This window comes from Aotus nancymaae, unplaced genomic scaffold (genome assembly GCF_030222135.1).
Source record: "Aotus nancymaae isolate 86718 unplaced genomic scaffold, 86718_ANA_hifiasm-v0.15.2.pri h1tg000079l, whole genome shotgun sequence".
Taxonomy (NCBI): domain Eukaryota; kingdom Metazoa; phylum Chordata; class Mammalia; order Primates; family Aotidae; genus Aotus; species Aotus nancymaae.
This window is the reverse complement of record NW_026988494.1, coordinates 26,945,017-26,966,056: the sequence shown is the minus strand read 5'-3', so window position 1 is coordinate 26,966,056 and position 21,040 is coordinate 26,945,017. Positions and strand designations below refer to the sequence as shown.

General features: G+C 45.4%; 1 protein-coding gene across 1 annotated transcript in view; it reads left to right on the top strand.

Annotated features, from left to right (window-relative positions):
- Positions 1-21,040, top strand: part of INTS9 (integrator complex subunit 9) — a 121,291-nt gene that overhangs the window by 96,220 nt on the left and 4,031 nt on the right. The window contains exons 11-14 of the mRNA XM_064368755.1: positions 6,376-6,436; positions 12,534-12,705; positions 15,508-15,632; positions 17,470-17,637. Of these exons, the coding sequence (XP_064224825.1) occupies positions 6,376-6,436; positions 12,534-12,705; positions 15,508-15,632; positions 17,470-17,637 (526 nt within the window). The remainder of the gene's footprint in view (positions 1-6,375; positions 6,437-12,533; positions 12,706-15,507; positions 15,633-17,469; positions 17,638-21,040) is intronic.

Here is a 21,040-nt window from a genome sequence, read left to right as displayed (position 1 = left end):
TCTTTTTTTTCCCAGCAGAGGAAGGTTATCTTGAGTAATGAGCAGTCTACCCTCAGTATCACTTGCAAATTTCATCAGTGTGCTCTGAATTTCTCCTTCCAGATCCTTAGAATTATACTAAAGAAGATACCCCCAGGCCAGCCCTGTGGGCCTCTGTGGTTGGAGCCAGCAGGGTGTGTGCTCTTCAAGTCCAGTTTTCACCCACCACATATGTTTCATGATGTTGGAGTATTTTATTTGACAGAAGTCAGGAATACAAAAATGATAGGAGGTTGTTTTTGTGTTTCTGGTTTTTAGATATTTGTTAGTTTCTAATATAATATGTGTTTACCATAGAAAAAAATTAAAGTTACACGAGACAGTAAAATAAACTGATGCCGGTCAGGCGCGGTGGCTCACACCTGTAATCCTAGCACTTGGGGAGGCTGAGGTGGGTGGATCACATGAAGTAAGGAGTTTGAGACCTGCCTGGCCAACATGGCGAAACCCTGTCTTGGCCAAAATACAAAAATCAGCCGGGCCTGGTGGCAGGCGCCATAATCCCAGCTACTTGGGAGGCTTGAACCTGGGAGGCAGAGGTTGCAGTGAGCCAAGATCAGCCACTGCACTCCAGCCTGGGCAACAAAGCGAGACTTCGTCTCAAAAAAGAAAAAACTGACCCCATAATCCTGCTATTCAGAAATAACACACCACTTTTAGCATTCTGATTTATTTCTTCTTATGTCAGGATCATACTGAATATTTAATTTTGAATCCTGCTTTTAAAAATTAAATATTTGATTAAAGCATTATCAAATCTTAAGAACATAAATTTTACATGACTACGTTATTAAATCTTTTGTACATTATTTGTATATGGTATGATTTAGTTAACTATTACTACTGGATGGAAAGGCTTTTCCCAATTTTTTTGCTTTTCATAATAAATGTTCAGTTAATATTCTCTGTGTATATCATGACAACTTTTGCTTTAGGTAAATTACTAAAAGTAGAATTACTGGAACAAAGGGTATAAATATTTTTTAATGTTTATCATCTGAATCTAAATTGCTTTCCAGAAAGATTTTTCTGTAAATTGTTCTCTTCTTCCCCATTTTCTCATTAGAGGTTTTGTACCACTCCATAAATTTATTCAAACTCCTTATATATGTATTACGGATATATTTATTAGACTTTTTTTCTCATTTTTTTCTTTTTTCATTTTTTAAATAATAAACTGACTACTTTGGAATGATTTTAGATTTTCAGAAAAGTACACAGTATAGAGGGTTCCCATGTACTCTTCCTCAGTTGCCCCAAATGTTAATGTCTCACGTGACCATGTTCATTAGTCCATATTTTAAAAATGACATTAGTATATTATTATTAAGTCTGATCTTTATTCTGATTGCACCAGTTTTTCCACAAATTTTTTTTTTGTTTTTTTTCTGTTCAGGATCCAAATTAGGGTACCACATTGCATTTAGGTCTTTGATTTTTTTGTTTGTTTTTTTGCAAGAAGTTTTTTTTTAGTTTTTTATACTGCTGGTTTTAGTCTCTTTTGCAGTTTGTTCTTTTGATATTGTGTTTAGAAAAGTCTTGCCCCTGTAGGTGTCACATGGCTAAACATACTTTCTTTCAGTTTTATTGTAGCTTCTTTCTTTCTTTTTTTACATCACCCCTTAACTGTTTTATCTGGAATTTGTTTTAGTATAATGTATGAAGAGAAGCATTAACTTCATTTTTTTCCCCAAATAGTTAAGTAGTTACCTGCCCAAGTACTACTTATGGAATAATGTTAATTTTTTCAGCTGATTTTGTATCAATATGCCAGACTTTCATATGTACTTGGTTTTGTTCTAGACTATCCTGATTGAGTGATCCATTCATTCTTTGGCCATCATGAGGCTAAGAAATCTTAATAACTGCAGCCTCACTTATAATTTTACTCTGTGGTAAAGTACATTTCTCCAGCATTTTTCTTAGAATTCCTGGAGCTATTTTTGCTTACTTATTTTTGTGTAAGAATTATAGAATCACTTTATCAGTTTTCAGAGTATCTTGTTGAGTCCACAGACCTATAAATTAGAAATCAACATCTTTGCAGTAGTTTTCCCATGCTGAGACACGAAATGTGTCTCTGTCTTAAAAGCTTGTCAAATATTCCTCCCATAGACTCTTAAACTCAGTGATCATATTATTCTTGTTTCCATCTATAGTTTTATTTTGTTCAATCCATAAACCTTTAAGTGCCAAAGCAGTGAGGATACAAAGGTCCCTGACCTTGAGGAATCTGTACTGTGAAGGAAGAGGCAGCTGTGTCAACCCCTTACCACTCAGAAATAATCTGATGGAGATATATACACACACCTACATATAGCTGTATGGTATTCAGAGAAGGGGTGGTGACCCCATTTGGGGGTTTAGGAAAGGCATTCTGGAAGGAGGTACTCCTGAAGAATGACCAAGAATCAGCCAGACAGAAATCCTATTTAAGGATGAGCTGGGTGGGCTGCCGGGGGTGATAGTGTGGGTCGAGAGGATAACACAGGCTGAAACATAGGTGGGAGGTTTGAATAGTTTGGTTTGTTCAGAGAACAATCCTTAGTTCTTTATTGTTACCGTATGAAGTTCAGGTTAGGGAGTGGCGGGGTATAAGGCTAGAGGGATCCTGTCCATGGTGGGGATTCACTGGAGGATTCTAAGCAGGCAATGAACATAATTATATGTGCATTTTATGTAGATCCTTCAGCAATTAAGTGAAGTTTGTTGGGGGGGGCGGGTGGAAGGGGGTGAAACTGAAGTACAAGACGCGAGTCTTTGCAGAGGCCGAGGGACTGGAGACTCCAGTCTCTACCATCCTGGAGGAAAGCAAGGCAGGAAGCAATTTGAGAGGCAATTAGGAAGTACAGCAGACAGGACTTACTGGTTGCTTGATACAGAAAAGGTAGCAATCAAGATTGACTCGGTTTCTAGTGTGGTAGACTGTGTTGACCCCAAACAAAATAGGTTCTACAAAGGAAGTGTCAGTTCATACAGCAAGGGTGGTTAACTTAGTTTGGCTTTGTCCCTGAGGGCATTCACGGTGCCTGAGGCAGGGGATGTGCAGGTGAAACTTTTCTAATCCGAAGATCTGAGATGCCCAGGCTGGACTCACAGGTTGGAGTGTCCTCAGCATTGAGGTAGTTGAGTGGTGGGGATTGCCACAGGAATGAATGGGATTGCCGGGGGAGAGGATTTCAGCTTTGAAGAACAGGCAGTGGGGAAAGGATGGAACTCCAGGTAAGAAATGCCTGCATTTTCAGGGTCAGTAGAGAACAAATATTTAAGAAAAGTGTGAAGATAAATGGTTAAAGAAATAGAAAGAAGCCTGTCAGAGAGGCTCACACCTGTAATCCCAGCACTTCAGGAGGCCAGGCAGGAGGGTTGCTTGAGTCCAGGAGTTCGAAATCAGCCTGAGCAACACAGCAAGACCTCATTTCCACAAAAGATTAAAATATTAGCGTGGCATGGTGGTGCATGTCCGCAGTTCCAGCTACTCGGGAGGCTGAGGCAGAAGGATTCCTTGAGCCTGAGAGATTTCTCTGTGTTTCTCTCTTTTTTACTTTTCTGTTCTCCTTCATGCAGCCTTGTTGTAAAGCACCCTTTCTCCCTAAATAGGGAACTCAGTCACTAAAATGGACAGCTACTAGCTCCAGACCTGCACTAACTTAGCAAGTCCCAGCCCCCATGCCAGGACCCCCACAGCCTGATCTGAGGGTTTGGCTTCCTCTGGTGCTCCGAATGGGTGCCTCACAGCTGGGCTGCTCTGTGCTCAGCCTCAGGCCTGGCCTGCTGTCCTGGGCTTACTCCCTGCCACTCTGGTTCCCTGGCTCTGTGCTTCCTGTTCTCAGAGGTTCTGCTCTGGCTTCTACATGGTCCTGCTTTGACGCCTGCAGAGGCCCAGCCCCTTCCTATCTGGTGTCCGCCCTTGCTCCGAGCTAAGGGGTTGGTTGTTTGGGTTGGTTTTGTTTTTGCAGGAAATGGAGTTGGGAGAGAATAGTTCTCAAAAGCTCTCTCAGCTCTTTTGTGGGGTTTGGGGTATGTGTTTGTTTTTGAGACAGGCTCTCTGTTGCCCAGGCTGGAGTGCAATAGCATAATCACGGCTCACTGCAGCCTCAACCTCCTGGTCTCAAGGGATCCTCCCACCTCAGTCTCCTGAGTAGCTGGAACTACAGATATCACCATCATGCCCAGCTAATTTTTGTATTTTTTTACAGATGGGATTTCAACATGTTGCCCAGGCTGGTCTCTTAACTCCTGGGTGATCCTCCCGCCTTGGCTTCCAAGAGTTGGGTGGGATTACAGTCCTGAGCCACCATGCCTGGCCCTGATCCTTTGCTGAACAAGCAGTACCCTGGGGAGTGTGTGGTACCTGAGGTCTGGCCATCAGGGAGCAGGAGGGTCTCTCAGATTCCCAATTTGAGATGATCCTGAAAGCATCATTTATTCTTCATTCTTCCTGATAATCTGGTATACACAGCTCTCCTTTTAAACCCCAGCAGCTTCCCCCAGAAGAAGCGAACTCTAATCAGGTCCTTCAACCTCTGTCTTAGAAAGGGGGTGGGTCCCTGTCTGTTGGGCCTGCATGAGGATTCTAGGGCAGAGCATGAAGGATCTGTTAGCAGAACTGGCCTAAGTGTCATGTAGGTGAGCTTCACAGTCTCTAATCATACCCTTATCTCTTCTGTATCGCTAGTCTCTGCCTTTAATGGATGTAGGATAATGTCCTTTGGAACAATCGGAATAAGTTTAGAACTAAGCTCTTAACATTTATCTGTCTTCCTGAGCTAGAAATAAAGACACAACTAGTGTCTATTTAGATATCGTAAGGTAACCCTCCAAAAGCATCTTGCTCTTCCATATTTATATCTTCCAAAAAGGGTATAAAGTGATGTTTATAAAACCAAGTTAAAGAAACTTAAGAGTAGGAAAAATTAGATACAGTGTATTAAGTTAATACAAAATCCAAGCCCTGAAGTCCTGAGCTCCTCTCCTCAAAGTAGTGACATTTTTTAAAAATGTCAAACCTGCACAACAGCCACATATGTTGATTTATCAGCTGTAAACTTTTTGCCTCGTTTGCTTTACCCAGACATCTCAGTATTTCAAAGTCATCTCTGCCTAGGAAAAAGCAAATGTAAATTACCAGAAACATTCACAGTGTCTCTAGCCCATGATGCTTGGTTCTTCTCTGGTTGGAGTTAGCAATGCTGCTGTTAAAAAGAATTCATGGGTCGGGTGTGGTGGCTCATGCTTGTAATCCCAGCACTTTGAGAGGCCAAGATGGGTGGATCACCTGAGGTCAACAGTTTGAGACCAGCCTGACCAACATGGTGAAACCCCGTCTCTACTAAAAATACAAAAATTAGCCAGGCGTGGTTGTGGACACCTGTAATCCCAGCTGCTCGGGAGGCTGAGACAGGAGAATTGCTTGAACCCAGGAAGCAGAGGTTGCAGTGAGCCGAGATCTTGCCATTGTACTCCAGCTGGGCAACAAGAGCGAAACTCCATCCCAAAAACAAACAAGGCCAGGCACAGTGGCTCATGCCTGTAATCCCAGCACTTTTGGAGGCCGAGGCAGGTGGATCACCTGAGGTCAGGAGTTCAAGACCAGCCTGGGCAACATAGTGAAACCCTTTCTCTACTAAAAATACAAAATTAGCTGGGTGTGGTGCTGCATGCCTGTGATCCCAGCTACTCAGAAGGTTGAGGCAAGAGAATCACTTGAACCCAGGAGGTGGAGGTTGTAGTGAGCCGAGATTACACCATTGCACTCCAGCCTGAGCAACAAGAGTGAAACTCCCATCTCAAAAAAAAAAAAAAAAAAGAATGCATGGACAAAAGCAGAAGCCATGTGTCAAGGTAGATCACTTTCTTTATGAAACTGATCACAACTAAATGCAATATGGCATCTTGGATCCTGAACAGAAAAGGGGCATGATTGGAAAAACTAGTGAAATCTGAATGAAGTCTGGAGTTTAGTTGATTGTCCTTTCCTGATGTTAGTTTCTTAGTTAACAACTGTGCCACTCATATCAGATGTTAACTCTGGGGACACAGGGTGAAAGGTACATGGGAACTCTGTACTGTCTTTGCAGTTTTTCTTTAAATCTAAAATTATTCCAAAATAAGTTTATATTTTAAGAAAAAATGTTTTGAAGAATTCTAAAGTTTAAAACAGTGCTCACGAGGTACATCTGTGTTCTGTAGTCACTGGCTTTCATTCACAGTGAAATTCACTGGCAAGAAATTTTTAAACTTCAGTATTTAATATTTGCACTGCTGCCACTAGGTGGCAACAGATGCTGGCGTGTGCTCTTCCTCACATGCTGATGTGTTTTTCCTCTTCAACAGGCTTTGTCACAACAAACAGAGTAAGGTGTATCTTCCAGAACCACCTTTTCCTCATGCAGAGGTAAGAAAACAGAATCACTGGGACATGGGAAGGAAGCAGTGTGGATAACCTGATGCAGATGCAGACAGCAGGTTGTAGATAAAATAGATCCCTCAGTAAACATGTAGACCCCTTTGCCTCCCAAGTCAGACACAGGGAAGTATTTTAACTCCAGCTTCACTTGTTTTCCTCCTGTTACCACTTTCTCTTGCACACGGGGACCACAGAATTGTTTCAGACTTGGGATTTGGGGGATTTGGGAATATACTTCCTGGTCGAGCATCCCAAATTTGAAAGTCTGAAATAAGAATGCTCCAGTGAGAATTTCCTGTCATGTTGGTGCTCAAAAAGTTCAGATTCTGGAACATTTTGGGTTAGGGATGCTCAGCCTATACTGGGTTCATGCCGTTCATAGCCTGCTTCTGTTTTACTGACTGCGTGAGGAATTATATTTTGATACTTACTACTACTTTTTTTCGCTGGATGTATTTATTGTCAGAGGGTTCTTTCCAGTTACATCAGTCATGTGTACATTTTTAATGATGAAAATAACATTTACAGAACGAGTGGGCGTTTTCCATGTAGCTGGACACCCAGCTTTGTTATCAGGTTCTCTTCACCCAACGGTGTATTACGAACATCTTCCTGTGTCCCATATTATTATTTCTCCCTAATATTCCATAGCAAGGCATGAAATACTACAGTGAAACTAACAAACAATAGTTACTCCCCATTTTTGGTTCTGTTTTTACTCAGATTGTCTAAGTTGGTATCACCATCTTAGAAAACTGTCAGTGTCTGCTGAAGCTGAACAACGTACTCAGCGTCTCAGCAGTTTCCTTCCTGAAGTCTACATCGAACGGAAATGCATAGGGATGTTACCAAAAGATACACGCACAAATCTAGAATTTGGTCAGGCCTGGTAGCTCACACCTGTAATTCCAACACTTTGAGAGGCTGAGGTGGGAGGATTACTGGAGGCCAGGAATTTGAGGCCAACCTTGACATCATGGCAAAACCCTGTCTCTACAAAGAAAAATACAGAAAATTAGCCGAGCATGGTGGTGCACACCTGTAGCCCTGGCTACCCTAGAGGCTGGGGTGGGAGGATCACCTGAGCGGAGGGAGGTCGAGGCTGCAGTGAACTGCAGTTGTGCTATTGCAAACCAACCTGGCTGACAGTGAGGCCCTGTCTCAAAAAAGAAAAACAAATTTTTGGTAATAGTACTGAAATATACTCAAATGCCCATCAACAATAGAATGGATTTTGTGGTATAATCACAATACCTTACATCACTGTGAGCAAATAAGTTCCAATTATATGCAATGTAGATAAACTTCACAAACATAATGTGAGTGAAAGATCCAGATATAGAACAGTAGATACAGTAGTGACAGGAAGGGGACAAAGGGATTTCTGAGGAGCTGATAATGCTTTATTTCTTGATGTACATGTGTTCACCTTGTGAAAAATCAAGGTGAGGAGAGTTAGATATAAAAAAAGTGAAGTCTGGAATGAATCCTGTGCTGTTGAATAGAATTGATGGTATTAGTGTGAACTATTTGCAATATACGTAGATAGACACAGAAGGAAATACACTTGTGTGTGTGTGTGTGCATACGTATGTACCTGAACATACGTATCTTCCAGCTCTGGCCACAGAGAGGGCCTGGGAGCAGTGACATGCCACTCACCGAGAAAGACATTTAGCTCCCAGGTGTTGGTTTCTAGCTGCCGTTCTCCACTAAAAGGAACCAGGCCTCTTTGGAAAATACAAGATGAGGCTGAAAGATCGTGTTGTGTGCTCAGAGAATGATGGGGACATGTCAGAAGCCACATCTGAGATCACTGGAACATCAAAATCAGTAATGCTAGTAATGAATATAATCCATTGAATAACAGAAACTCCCGCATCCATGGTGCGGTAACCGAGCATATAGGAAAGAGGGGAGAGTTCTTCCAACGGTAAACTCACATAATTAGTGCAGGAAAGACCTTAGAATTAGAAAGCACCATTTGGCAGCCACCACAGTAATAATTTATTCCTGCAGGAAACACCAGTGGGTGCTAAAACCAACAGGTGAAAATTTTATGAAGAACTAGATAATTTCTGGTCCTGAAAAGTATGTCCCCACCAAATTTATGTTTATTACAAAGAGAAATAGTAACTGGAGTTTTGACACACGTGACATACATGAAGTCAACGTTAACATCGTCAGTAATTGGACTGACATTGTGTGGCTGTTAAATTATCGAGAAAACACAGCATGATTTCTGTGATCGTGCTCCTAAAAATGCCTCACCTGAATCTAATCATGGAGCTGAGCATTCAAACCTAAGTTGAGGAGGCTTAACAAAATAACTGACCTGTACCCTTTGAGAACGTCAGAGACCCAGAGGACAAGAAAGACTGAGGAACTGCTGAGAGAATAAAGAGATGTGACAGGTAAATGCACTCCTTGGCCTTGGGCTGGATCTGGAAATGGAAGGAGGAGGATCTGGTTTGTGTCCCATTCGGAGCATCGGTAATAGGTGTTAACGCTGGGATTTAGTTATTCTGTTTTAGGGTTAACTGTTTAATACGTATTTCAACAAATGTCCTGCTGATTACTTTAAATGCAACACCTTTTTCATACCGTAAAGGATAGGTCTTTTATGAACCACTGGATGCCCAGGAGGAGGTTTTGAAGGAGTTATTTTTTAGTCCTAATAGACTAAGTATATTATTTCAGCAGCCAGGGTTTTTGCCAGCTGTGTCAGTGCTATCGTGAAATGCAGGCTAGAAGTATTATAAAAATGTCAGAAAATTAAGTTTGGCAAAACATTTTGTGTGGATTTGGCTCTTGAATGTCTGTTTTCCTTCCCTTGCAGTTAGCCTTGCTGTCAACCTTGTTTTCTAAGAGTGTGATCACATCTCACCACGCACCTGTCACAGATGACCTGGTGCCGTTTCGAGTTAGGAGTGTGAGTAGACTGTGGTCGCACTATCAGGGTTCCTGAAGTGCACTTGTCACTGTTAGGGCACGAGGGAGTCGACCCTTGGTATTGTTACCATGGCCCATGAGAAATGATGGTTCTGGCCTTCGTACTGGTAACAGATTACTGTTCAGAATTCCTGCCCCACAGCTTCACCTCCACTGGTCACATACAGTAAGTTGGCTACAAAGGTCAATCCAATTGGCAAAAAATGATGAATTTATCTTAGTTTCTGTGCATTGATCAGTAGAGCTACAGGAACTATAGATAATGCTTAAAAGTGACTGAAGTGTGCAGAGACCTGCAGCTATTCTTAGAATCGCATTCATCATCACGACACCTCCGGATACAATAGACTCCTTTTGACAGCCGCTCACCCATTTAACTGAGACAACTAATGATTTGGGCCATATAGGTTATAAAAAGAATGTCAGTTTGACTTGCAGACTACCTGGAAGGAAAGTGGGAATTCGACGTTTGCTCCATCTTTACTGTTCCTATCACATCCAAGCACGTGACAGCGGATGAAGATCTCTGGGATAGGGTTAGTGTCTTCCTAATACAACCAGGTCTCTAATTAAAGATTAGATCTTCCAGGTGAAGAGAGTTTGACTTCTGTTGGGGGCGTGTCCCATTCTGGCTACATCCCCACTGTTAGGGCGATTTCATTTCCACTTCAAGGTGTCGGCCAGAGCCCTCTCATGCTGGATGGGCGGCCACAGGATCGAGCCTGTCACGGGCCATTGCTTTATCCATGAAAGAGTATCTCAGGGCAGTGCTTCTTTGGCCTGGTTGAGATATAGGGTCTGTGAAGTCTGGGTGTCTGCCCTCTGGATGCTGGAGTGGGGCAAGGATGCCTGGGCGGCAGGCACAGTGTCTGAGAAGCATTCCAAGATGCCATCTTACCTTGAACTGGGCCTGATACTGAGAGATTACTGTCAAGTGTTGGGCTTCAGGGGAGACTCTTGGTTCAAACCATACATTTAAAGAAAGCTTTGAGGCTGTGTGTAACCTGCTTTTTACTTATTTTTACTTTTTTACTTTTTTTTTTTGAGATGGAGCGTCACTCTGTCACTCTGGCTGGAGTGCAGTGGCGCGATCTTGGCTCACTGCAACCTCTGCCTCCCAGGTTCAAGCGATTCTTCTGCCTCAGCCTCCTGAGGAGCTGGGATTAGAGGCACGCACCACTATACCCAGCTAATTTTTGTAGTTTTAGTAGAGACGGGATTTTACTATATTGGCCAGGATGGTCTCGATCTCCTGACCTCGTGATCTACCTGCCTCAGCCTCCCCAAGTGCTGTGATTACAGACATGAGCTACCGCGCCCAGCCTTAATTTTTGTTTTTATCATGACAGGGTCTCACTCAGTCACCCAAGCTGGAATACAGTGGCACAAGCACAGTTACTACAACCTTGAACTCAGCTCACGCCACAGTATCCAGCTAACTTTGTTTTATCTTTTGTAGAGACAGGGTCTTGCTTTGTTGCCCAGCCTGGTCTCAAACTTCTGGGCTCAAGCAATCCTCTTTTCTTGGTCTCCCAAAGTGCTGGAATTATGGGCGTGGCCATTGCGCCTGGCCCCTGCTTCTTAATATAGCTGTCTGTGTTACGAGGACATCAATTTCTAAAAGCCAGTTTGATTTTTGTCATGCATGTGTGCGTGCATGTGTGTGGATGGATGCGTAGGTGCACATGCTGTACACATTCAGAGAAGCTTCTCTGGTAGCAGACAACAGAAATGTTCGCGAAAGGACAGTGTTTGTCTTGGTCTCTATTCAGCTGCTGCAGTAGCTTAACATAGCTCTGGCTTCAAGGAAGAGGTCCTGTACTGGTAAACAGTGTTTCTGGTGTGACAGATGTGTTCATGTCGCCAGGACTTAGTGATTCACAAGTGTTGGGAAAGTCACTTGTACTTCAAACAGGAATTGAAGACTTTAGGCCCGGTATGGAGTGCCAGGCAGCTTATAAAGGAAGAGTCCGGCTAAATCAGGCTGTAACAATCTGAATAAGTTTCCAGGAAGTGTGTCAATATTACCAGAAAGACTTGACTTGCCCATGTATTCCAAAAATCACATTATAGGTAAAAACTAATTTTTATAAGATTCACTTGTATTTTTTAAATTAATACATGTTATTTTTCAGAAGTTTTAGGTTCACCGCAGTCATACGCCCCTGCCCCCCACAAACATTTGCCCACCGTCACCATCGCACACCAGAGAGGTGCGTTTGCTACGGCTGATGAGCCCACGTTGTCACGCCACTCTCGCCCAAAGCCCAGAGTTGACATAGGTGTTGTGCCTTCTGTGGGCTTGGACACGTGGACAGTGACCTGGATTCACCATTACATCATCACAGAGTAGCTTCCTCGTTCTGCAGATCCTCTGTGCTCAGCCTGTTCATTTCACCCTCCACAAATCCCTGGTGACTGCTGAGCTTTTTACTGTCTGTATAGTTTTGCCTTTTCAGTGTGGCGGGCATCCTTCACTTAGAAATAGTTTCCTCCATGTCTTTTCATAGCTTGGTAGCTCATTTCTTTTTTAGTGCTGACTAATATTCCATTGTCTGATGTATCACAGTTTTATTCACCGGCTGAAGGACATCTTGGTTGTTTCCAAGTTTTAGCAATTAAGGCATTCATGTGTAGGTTTCCTGTGGACATAATTTTTCAACATATCTTTCTAAGTGGCTGTGTCGCTTTGCATTCCCACCAGCAGTGAGTGAGAGTCCTTGTTCTTCCGTATTGTTTGCATGTGGTGCTCTCAGTGTTCTGGATTTTGGCCATTCTGTAATAATAGATATGTAGTGGTATCTTGTCATTTTAATTTCCAGTTTTCTAATGACACGTGGTGTGGAGCATCTTTTCATATGCTTGTTTGCCGTCTGTCTTCTCTGATGAGGTGTTCTGTTCAGGTTTTTTTGCCCACTTTTTAATACAGTTGTTCATTTCTTTTGCTGAGGTTTCAGAGTTCGTACATTTTGGGTCACAGTCCCCTCTCAGATGTGTCTTCTGCAGATGTGTTCTCCCAGTCCGTGGCTTGTCATCTTTCTTGGTATTTTAAATCCAGTCCTGCTCACCCTCCAGCGCTTTCGTCCCCTCAGCCTGGGCAGGCTCACATCTCTGTACTTTTTCTGTTTTCCAGCTCATTCAGACCAATAAACTGAAGCATTACCCCAGCATCCACGGGGACTTCAGCAACGACTTCAGACAGCCCTGTGTGGTGTTCACCGGGCACCCTTCCCTCCGCTTTGGGGACGTGGTCCACTTCATGGAGCTCTGGGGAAAATCTAGTCTCAACACTGTCATATTCACAGGTAAGTGAAAAAAATTAAATGGTTCACTCCACCGAAGCCATTAGTGAATGTACCTACAAGATAGAGACCCAGGGAAGGCTTTTGCAGTGAGGCATAAATATGAACATTGTTCTGCTGTCGGCACCAAAGAATGAAGAAACGCAGGAGAAAGAGCGAAGCAGTGTATGCCATTGGACAGCTGGGCGTCCGGCGAGGCTTTCGTGCCTGTGTTTGCAGATTTCTCTGAAAGAGAATCCTGCTGAGTGCTTTGCTAGGATATCGTAAGCCATTTCAAGAACTGCAGTGATTCAGTAACCATCTTGTTTTACCTGTTAGGAATTGTTTACAGATGTAGATCTTTCTCTTCTGATTGTAGTTTACTCTGGCTATGGATTTTCTTCTGGAGACAAATCCCTCAGGAGAAAAAATTCCTTTGATAAGGTCAAGTAGAGGGTTTACTTAGATAATCTCTGCATCATTTTATCAGTGCAGCGTGCCCAGCCCTTTGAATGCAGGGACTTTTTTGCTTATCTGTGGTGGGGGATATCATGCAAATTATGCACTGACCTTTTTTATTTAGCTCATCAGCAGTCACTAGTGTTAGTGTAGTTTATTTGTGGCACAAGACAGTTCTTCCAGTGTGGCCCAAGGAAGCCAAAAGCTTGGACACCCATGGGTTAGGGTCTTCAGTTAGCCTTGGGTTTTGGAAATCTTACAGGCTATGAAGTTAAAAAAAATCTGGGCCAGCTTGCAGTGACCTCAGCCAATTCACCAGTATGCACAACTGTCCCCACGGTACATGAGACTGTCAGTAGCTACCTCTGTGGTCACTCTGGGCACCAGGCATGGCACCTGGCACATGGTAGCTATTGGGAAAGCATCGTTGCCGCTTCCCTCCCTAGCGTTAGGAGCTGAGTTTGGAGGAGGGAATCTAGTTACACCAGATGCACAGGGGTCAGGGACACTTCGGATCTTCCCTCAGCCTCTGTTTCTGACCTAGAGGCCACCAGGAACACACCGATAGTCTAACCAAGTTGGGTTTATTGGCTCATTGCAGCAAGGGAAACACACACCATGGGTAGAAGCCTGGGAAAAGACCTCATGGGACTCAGGCTGGCATTTGGTGATGTGTGGGGGTTCACGGAGGTGAGACGTCACCCTGTATTGGGTGCCGTCAGGAGGCAGGGTCATTATGCGATGACTTTCTGAACTCATTCTTACCTAGAACACAGGAAGAATGGAGCCGACATAGCGTGGGCTTCACTCATGCTGTGGTCACTACAGTTCTGTGTTGTATGTTCAGGATGATTGCGGAGGGGTCTGGTTTTTGGCTAGGTCCATCATGGTCAGACAAGGCATTGGTGTTCAGGAAGTTGCGTTCACACAGCAGGAGTACACGTGGCCTTGTGGGTGCCAAGCCAGCTTTTGCTGATACCAGGCCGGGCAGAAAGTGCCAGGAGAGGCGCTGGTCACCACGACAGCTTTCCTCTTCTCAGGCCCGCTTTGGGCTAAAGGCGGAGGAAGTTGGGCCACAAGATACTGATTCACAACACTCAGAACTTTATCGTTGCCCAGATGTCACTCATCAGGAGGTTGTCCAGAGAATATCGTACATACTGGGGCTGAGGTTGGTCTCTCCTGATGAGTGGTGACTCTTGACATTTGCCATGACAGTGGTCACCGCATCTACACAGACAGTAGGTACCCTTGCTTTAGTACAGATTTTCCTCAGCTAAGAGGAAGTCAGGACTGTGTGGTTTCCCGTGACAACTCTGGGTAATGGGTTTGCGTTTCAACTGGTTTGTGGGGCTCCCAGGGCAGAAATTATGTCGGGGAGAGGTTGGGGCCGCCTTTTTTCTTGTGTTGTGACTCCTGGATACATGAAAAGGGGGTCAGTATTCTGAGAGAAGCACAGTCCACTGGGGTGGGCATTTACGTGCCTGGCACTGCCAGTTTGTGCTGATGACACTGAAGACGTCTGTGTGGCAGGCGAGCCTAAGCCAGTGTACCTTGTCACTGGGCACAGCTGCACTGGGAATCGAAGCATCACATCAGTCAGGACCAAGCGAGGTCTTTTGGCTCAAGGCAGGGAGCTCCCTTAAGTGGGGAGAACATCCCTTGCCAAGCAGGCTGCAGCGGCCCTCAGGAGACAGGCTGAGCAGAGGGCGAGGACCATTCCCGGTTGGTCGGTTGGAGGCGCTGGGCCTGCTGGGGAGCACTGCGGTCTCAGTCTGCAGAAGCATTCGCAGCCTGGGGGCGGCACCCCCACTCATCTCCTAGCTGCCTCTCACACCTGGGCGTTAACTCAGAGCTGATTCTAGGTTCCCTGGGAAGGCCTCTCCACTGGGAAGTCACGCTTTTCTCATCGTATTAAATCGGTATCTTGTGGGGGACACTTTGAAACTATGTATATATCCTGTTCTTCCTCAAAATGGTATTAATATTGTCAGCAGTTATTGGTGATTCTCATCTGAGTAAGTAGTGAACTGTAATGGTTGCCACAGGGTGATTTTGGTTTTTATTTCGTCGCTGATGTGTTTTGGCGTTTTGTTGTAAAGAAGAGCTTTCCTTTCTCCCCCACATAGGTATTTCTCCCTTATTTACCTCATCTGCCTCTGTTGAAGCTTGGAGCCCACCCCCGGGGTCCATCCCAGCCTGCCTGTCCTTCCACAGGGTCCCTCTGACCTCTGTCCCCCACGTGTGCTTCCTGGCTCCCTCCTGACCCCGGGACTGTCTCCTGGGCCTTCGGCGCCCCAGCACCGCCTGGCTCAACAGCTCCTGTGTGGCCTGCATTGTGATATTTCTTTCCTGCACTTTCCCTAGAACCGGACTTCTCATACCTGGAAGCCCTGGCTCCTTACCAGCCGCTGGCCATGAAGTGCATCTACTGCCCCATTGACACCCGGCTAAACTTCATCCAGGTGTCAAAGCTGCTTAAAGAAGTGCAGGTAACGAAGGGCACTGCTCGTGCCTTCACATGGTCGTGGCACCTGGGCGTGGCCTGTCGTGCGTGGGGTAAGGGAAGGGAGATCTAGCTGCATTTGATTTCTTGTCTTCAGTTCTCACGTGTCTGCATAATGCTGGGACACATGCCGACTCCGCTTCACTGAAAAGGAGTGGTCTTTACACCCTGACAGAAGTTTCCATTCTCAAGAAATCGGAAATGGAAGGGAAAGAAAACCATCTTACCCCTGCTAAAAAAAAAAAATGTCATTCTAGAAACATATTCAGTAAGCTGAGACAGTTTAGTTGAAACGCGTACTGAGGCCATGCTTCACGCGCAGGCTGTGCCACGAGCAGTGCTGTTGGGTTTGGGTTTGGGTTTTGTGGTGGTTTTTGGTATTTGTTTCACTTCACATGTTCTGCCCTGGAGAAAGGAAGGAAGTAGCTGGGGTGAAGTGTAGACCAGGAGAATCCATGCACAGGAGCGCACGGCAGGAAAGCGGGCTGCGGAACCACTGTGCAGGGTGAGCCCCTGCTCGCCCGACGGGTTTCTGGCTGTTGAGAGTCAGAAGAGGAACTGGAATTGACAAGGATGACAGCTGAGCATGGGCAAGGAAGCGCTCTCCCTTCCCACTCCCCGGTGTTCAGGAGTGACATGAGGGTCCAAGGGGCCTGGCCCCTTCACCCTCAGGATGAGAGGCCCTTTGACAAAACTCTAAGTCAGGGGAACCCCAGGAGAGCCCAGAGAGTGGATTCTGGTGATTATTAACATGCCTGCCCAATGAAGACAGAACATTGCACTCTCTAGGCGTGATGAGAGCGGAGAGCCACCATCTGCAGTGATTCGCCACCCACTGCAGGCTCATTCACATGCTAAAAGCAGCGGCAAAGAGCCTGTTGCTTTCCATGACTAACTTCAAATCCCAGTCCCTAAACTCACTCTTGACCCCCATCTGTCAGGTGCTCATCCTGGAAACTGGAGGCCACCTGGTCTCCACTTTAGTTGAGGAAAACCTGGGAGAAGCCTTCAGGCTGCAGTTGTGGCGGGAGATGCTGTAAAACAGATCGGGAAGAGGAGCACAGGGCAGTTTGGAGAAAAGTATTAGCCCTAAGGAACAGGTGCTCCTGGAAGCTCAGCCTGGTCAGCCTGGTGGAAAGCCATGTTCATCAGGGAATTTGGGGCTTGGCCCAAGCTCTTAAGTAGAAGCAGGGGCAATATAGTGCCCCGTGGGCTGCCAGCATTCCTTTTCAATTGGGTGATACTTGTGCAAAGTAAAAATTGGTTTATAATCTTTTTCTTCTCAAGATAACAAGAGACATTTTGTTTAAAAAAAAAAGCTCTGTCTCTACGTCTTGGTTGTACACAGTGAGCTCATGACCTGAGCAGCTCCCGCCGCCCAATACCAGCTGACCTGCAGATCCAGTAGAAACTCCAAACCCTCAACGCCAGCCCAACACAGAAAGCAGCAGCTCTTGCTAAGCAGCCAAGAGCTTATACTAGCGGACCTGTGGGAATGTTCTAGAAAGACTGTTCCCCCGGAAAGCCCAGAGATCGCTGGGAGCGGACACATGGAAGCCACCATGAAAATTATGTAAACAGTGAAAAAAATGAAAACAAATGCAGACTGAGGCAGTTGAGGGGTTTCCAAGATGTTTTTTCTGCCCTGCGCCTTCATATTCCCTCTCCTCTGTGGTTTGATGAGCTTGAAAGGATGAAAGTTCTCCTTGGCCTGGAGGTCGTGAGCCTGTGATGAGGGGAGTGGATCTGGGTCAAGAAGGGGCCGTCCACTGGGGCCACTGTATTTCACACCTGCTTTCTTACCTGTCCCATTGGTTCCTCAGCCGCTGCATGTCGTGTGTCCCGAGCAGTACACCCAGCCGCCTCCAGCCCAGTCCCACAGGATGGACCTCATGATCGACTGCCAGCCCCCCGCCATGTCCTATCGGCGGGCCGAGGTCCTCGCCCTGCCCTTCAAACGTCGGTACGAGAAGATCGAGATCATGCCAGAGGTAAGCTGTTCTCCTTCCTGGGGTTAAATGAGAGCTTTCCACGGAGGCTCTTGAAGAGGGTGCCGGGTGGCCTTCTTTTGTATTTGTGTCAAATATGAATGAACCAGGCTGGGCACAGTGGCTCATGCCTGTAATTCCAGCACTTTGGGAGGCCGAAGCGGGCAGTTCACTTGTGGTCAGGAGTTTAAGACAAGCCTGGTCAACATAGCAAAACCCCATCTCTACTAAAAATAAAAATAAAAAAATAGCCAGGCATGGTGGCCAGGTGCCTGTAATCCCAGCTACCCGGAAGGCTGAAGCATGAGAATCGCTTTGACCAGGAAGTGGAGGTTATAGTGAGCCGATGTCATGCCATTGCGCTCCAGCCTGGCTGATGAATATGGACCATTAAGCAAGTAACTGGGAAGCACGGGGATTTTCAGCTTCTTCTCGTTTTTCAAATAATAAAATAGCAGCTGTTAAAGTCAGGACTGCTCCTTACCTGACGTTCAGCAGTGTGACCCCTGGGCCACATCACGGGCCAGATCCCTGAGGAATGGAAATGCTGACACCTACTCTGTCCCTAAATACCATAGAGTGGTGGCTTTTCTCTTCCCCCTGGACCTCAATTATGAGCAAGGGTCAGAGTTCACTGAATTCAGAGGTAGATGGGGGAGATAATAGGAAACCAAAAATAAGGACTGTAAACTTGGTTCTTCTTTACATCCTCATTAGCATACCTGCAGGTTTTGGCCTATCAGAATCTAAGTATGTTGTAGTTCTGTGAACTCTGAGCTTCAGTTTTGGCAGGGAACGCGCAGAAGCATGCTGTCTGTGTGGAACAGCTGTGGCATGCTGTGCTCGGCCACTCCTCTGAGAGGGAGACAGGGAGGAACACGGCCTCTCCTGAAAGCCAGCGTCCGGGACGGTCGGAGGCTACCTCTGCCTTCCCTTCGCTCTTGAGGCAACTTGAACATGTTTTCAACAGACAGGACAAATACAAAAACTTAATGTTAAAACCAGTGTGCCCAAAATAATTTGAGTTTGAGGTTCAGAAATGGCCTCTAGACCTTGGGTTGGAGGTCTCAGCTGCTGAATGTATCTCATTCCCACGGGCCTGGAGAGGCTGCTAGAGACCACCAGGTGCCATCTTTGTGGTTAATATGTTTGTATTACTTTGTTATGATTTTGTTTTTCAGTTTCTCTGATTTCATTTTGCATTTTCTCTGGATGTCTCTGGATTGTTTTTGTCTGGTATTTTACAGGGGCTGGGATTGGCGGCGTTGGTTTAGATTTCAGCTCTCTAAGACAGCATTCCTTAAACCTGCTGGTCTCAGGCATCCTTACAAATAGAACTCCAAAGAGGTTTTGTTTATGTGGGTAATGTCCATTAATATTTGCTATAGAAGAAATTAAAACTAAGACATTTTAAAAGTACTCATTTAAGAATAATACAAACCTATTCTATGTTAACGTAACTAAGGGATAAAGACAAAAGCAAAAGTCAGTCCCAAAACCAGGGATGACTGTTAACATTGTGATGTATTTGCCTTGTCTGTTCACTGTGTGTGCACATACTGGAATCACACCTCATACACTATCTTTTTCACCTAGCAGTAAGTCTGTCATTAAAGATATTTCAGCCAGGCATGGTGGCTCACACCTGTAATCGCAGCATTTTGGGAGGCCAAGGTGGGTAGATCATGAGGTCAGGAGTTCAAGACGAGCCTGGCCAAGATGGCAAAACCCCGTCTCTACTAAAAATATGAAAATTAGCTGGGCATGGTGGCAGGTGCCTATAATCCCAGCTACTTGGGGGGTGAGGTTGCAGTGAGCCAAAATCGCACCACTGCACTCCAGCCTGGGCAACAGAGCAAGACTCTGTCTCAAAAACAAAAAGATATTTCAAAAGCTTCAGCTTTAATGGTTGCATAATGGTCTGTCAGAATTTATTTAACAGCTCCTTTATTCATAGATTTTCATTTCTGGTTTTTCTGTGTTATAAATAACATTTTCAGGAACGTCGTTTTACATAAATCTTTGTCCACGTGTTTATTTCCACAGGAAAATTTTCTGAAATTAGAATTTCTGGGTCAAAGACTCTCAGCATCCCTTTATGGCTCTAGCTGTGTACCGTCAGCCTGTCGTCTAGAAGGAGTGCAGCAGTTTACGGTCCCGCGAGAGAGCTGGGGCCAGTGCTTGCCTCCTTGCTAATATTGGATGTTGTCCTTTTTTTGTTCTTTTCCAATTTCATTCAAGTCTTTTCCAGTTATGTAAGCATACACTGATATCTCATTTTAAATTGTATGTCTTTTTTTTGTTTTTTTTTCTTCAAGACAGAGTCTTGCTGTGTTGCCCAGGCTGGAGTGTAGTGGTGCAGTCTCGGCTCACTGCAACCTCTGCCTCACAGGTTCATGCGGTTCTCCTGCTTTGGCCTCTAAGTAGCTGGGACTACAGGCATGTGCCACCATAGCTGGCTAATTTTTTTGTATTTTTAGTAGAGATGGGGTTTCACCATGTTGGCCAGGCTAGTCTCGAACTCTGATGACCCCACCCCAACCTCCCAAAGTGCTGGGATTATAGGTGTGAGCCACTGCATCCAGCCAAATTGTATGTCATTCATCATTTATGGAGATAATGTTCTCAATCCAACTTGCTGCAGTGATTTCTTTGCCTTTAAAGTTGACATTATGGCCGGGCACAGTGGCTCAGGCCTGTAATCCCAGCCCTTGGGAGGCCAAGGCTCCCAGCATTGGCATGACCTGATGCCAGGAGTTCGAGACCAGCCTGGACAACACAGCAAGACTCCCATGTCTACAAAAAAAAAAGTAAATTAGCCAGGTGTGGTGGTCCATACCTCTGGTCCCAGCTACTGGGGAGGCTGAGGAGGGAAGATCACTTTCCCAGGAGGTGGAGGTTGAGGCTGCAGTGAGCTATGATCACACCACTGCACTCCAGCCTGGGCAACAGAGTGAGGCCCCATCTCAAAAAAATAGACTCCTTCAGAGCCTTCTTGGAAATAGTGCATGGCTGCCAGGGGAGTGTGTTGTACCCACTTGGTTCCCATGCCAGTCCCAAAGCTCTCACCCCAGCTAACCTGTGAAGGGCGTGATCGCAGTGCAGAGACGAGGGCCTGAAATGAAGAACGGGCATCTGGCATTGCCAGGAGACTGGTGCACACCCTGCTCTTCGGCCAGGGCCACTTCACGCTGACCCACGGGCAGTTTTCTTCTTTCATGAACCAGGCCTCACGTACCATTTGCCGATCTGCTTCTCTGGCCTCAGCTGCTTCCTCTGCCTGTTTGGTATTGACCTTCATTTTACATAATGGCCTCTTGCATGTTTTTGTTTTTAAATAAAAGTGGCTTGGCTAGGTAGAGGGCTGCGTGTCTGTTAAAAAACATGCAGCTAAACTCAGCAACAA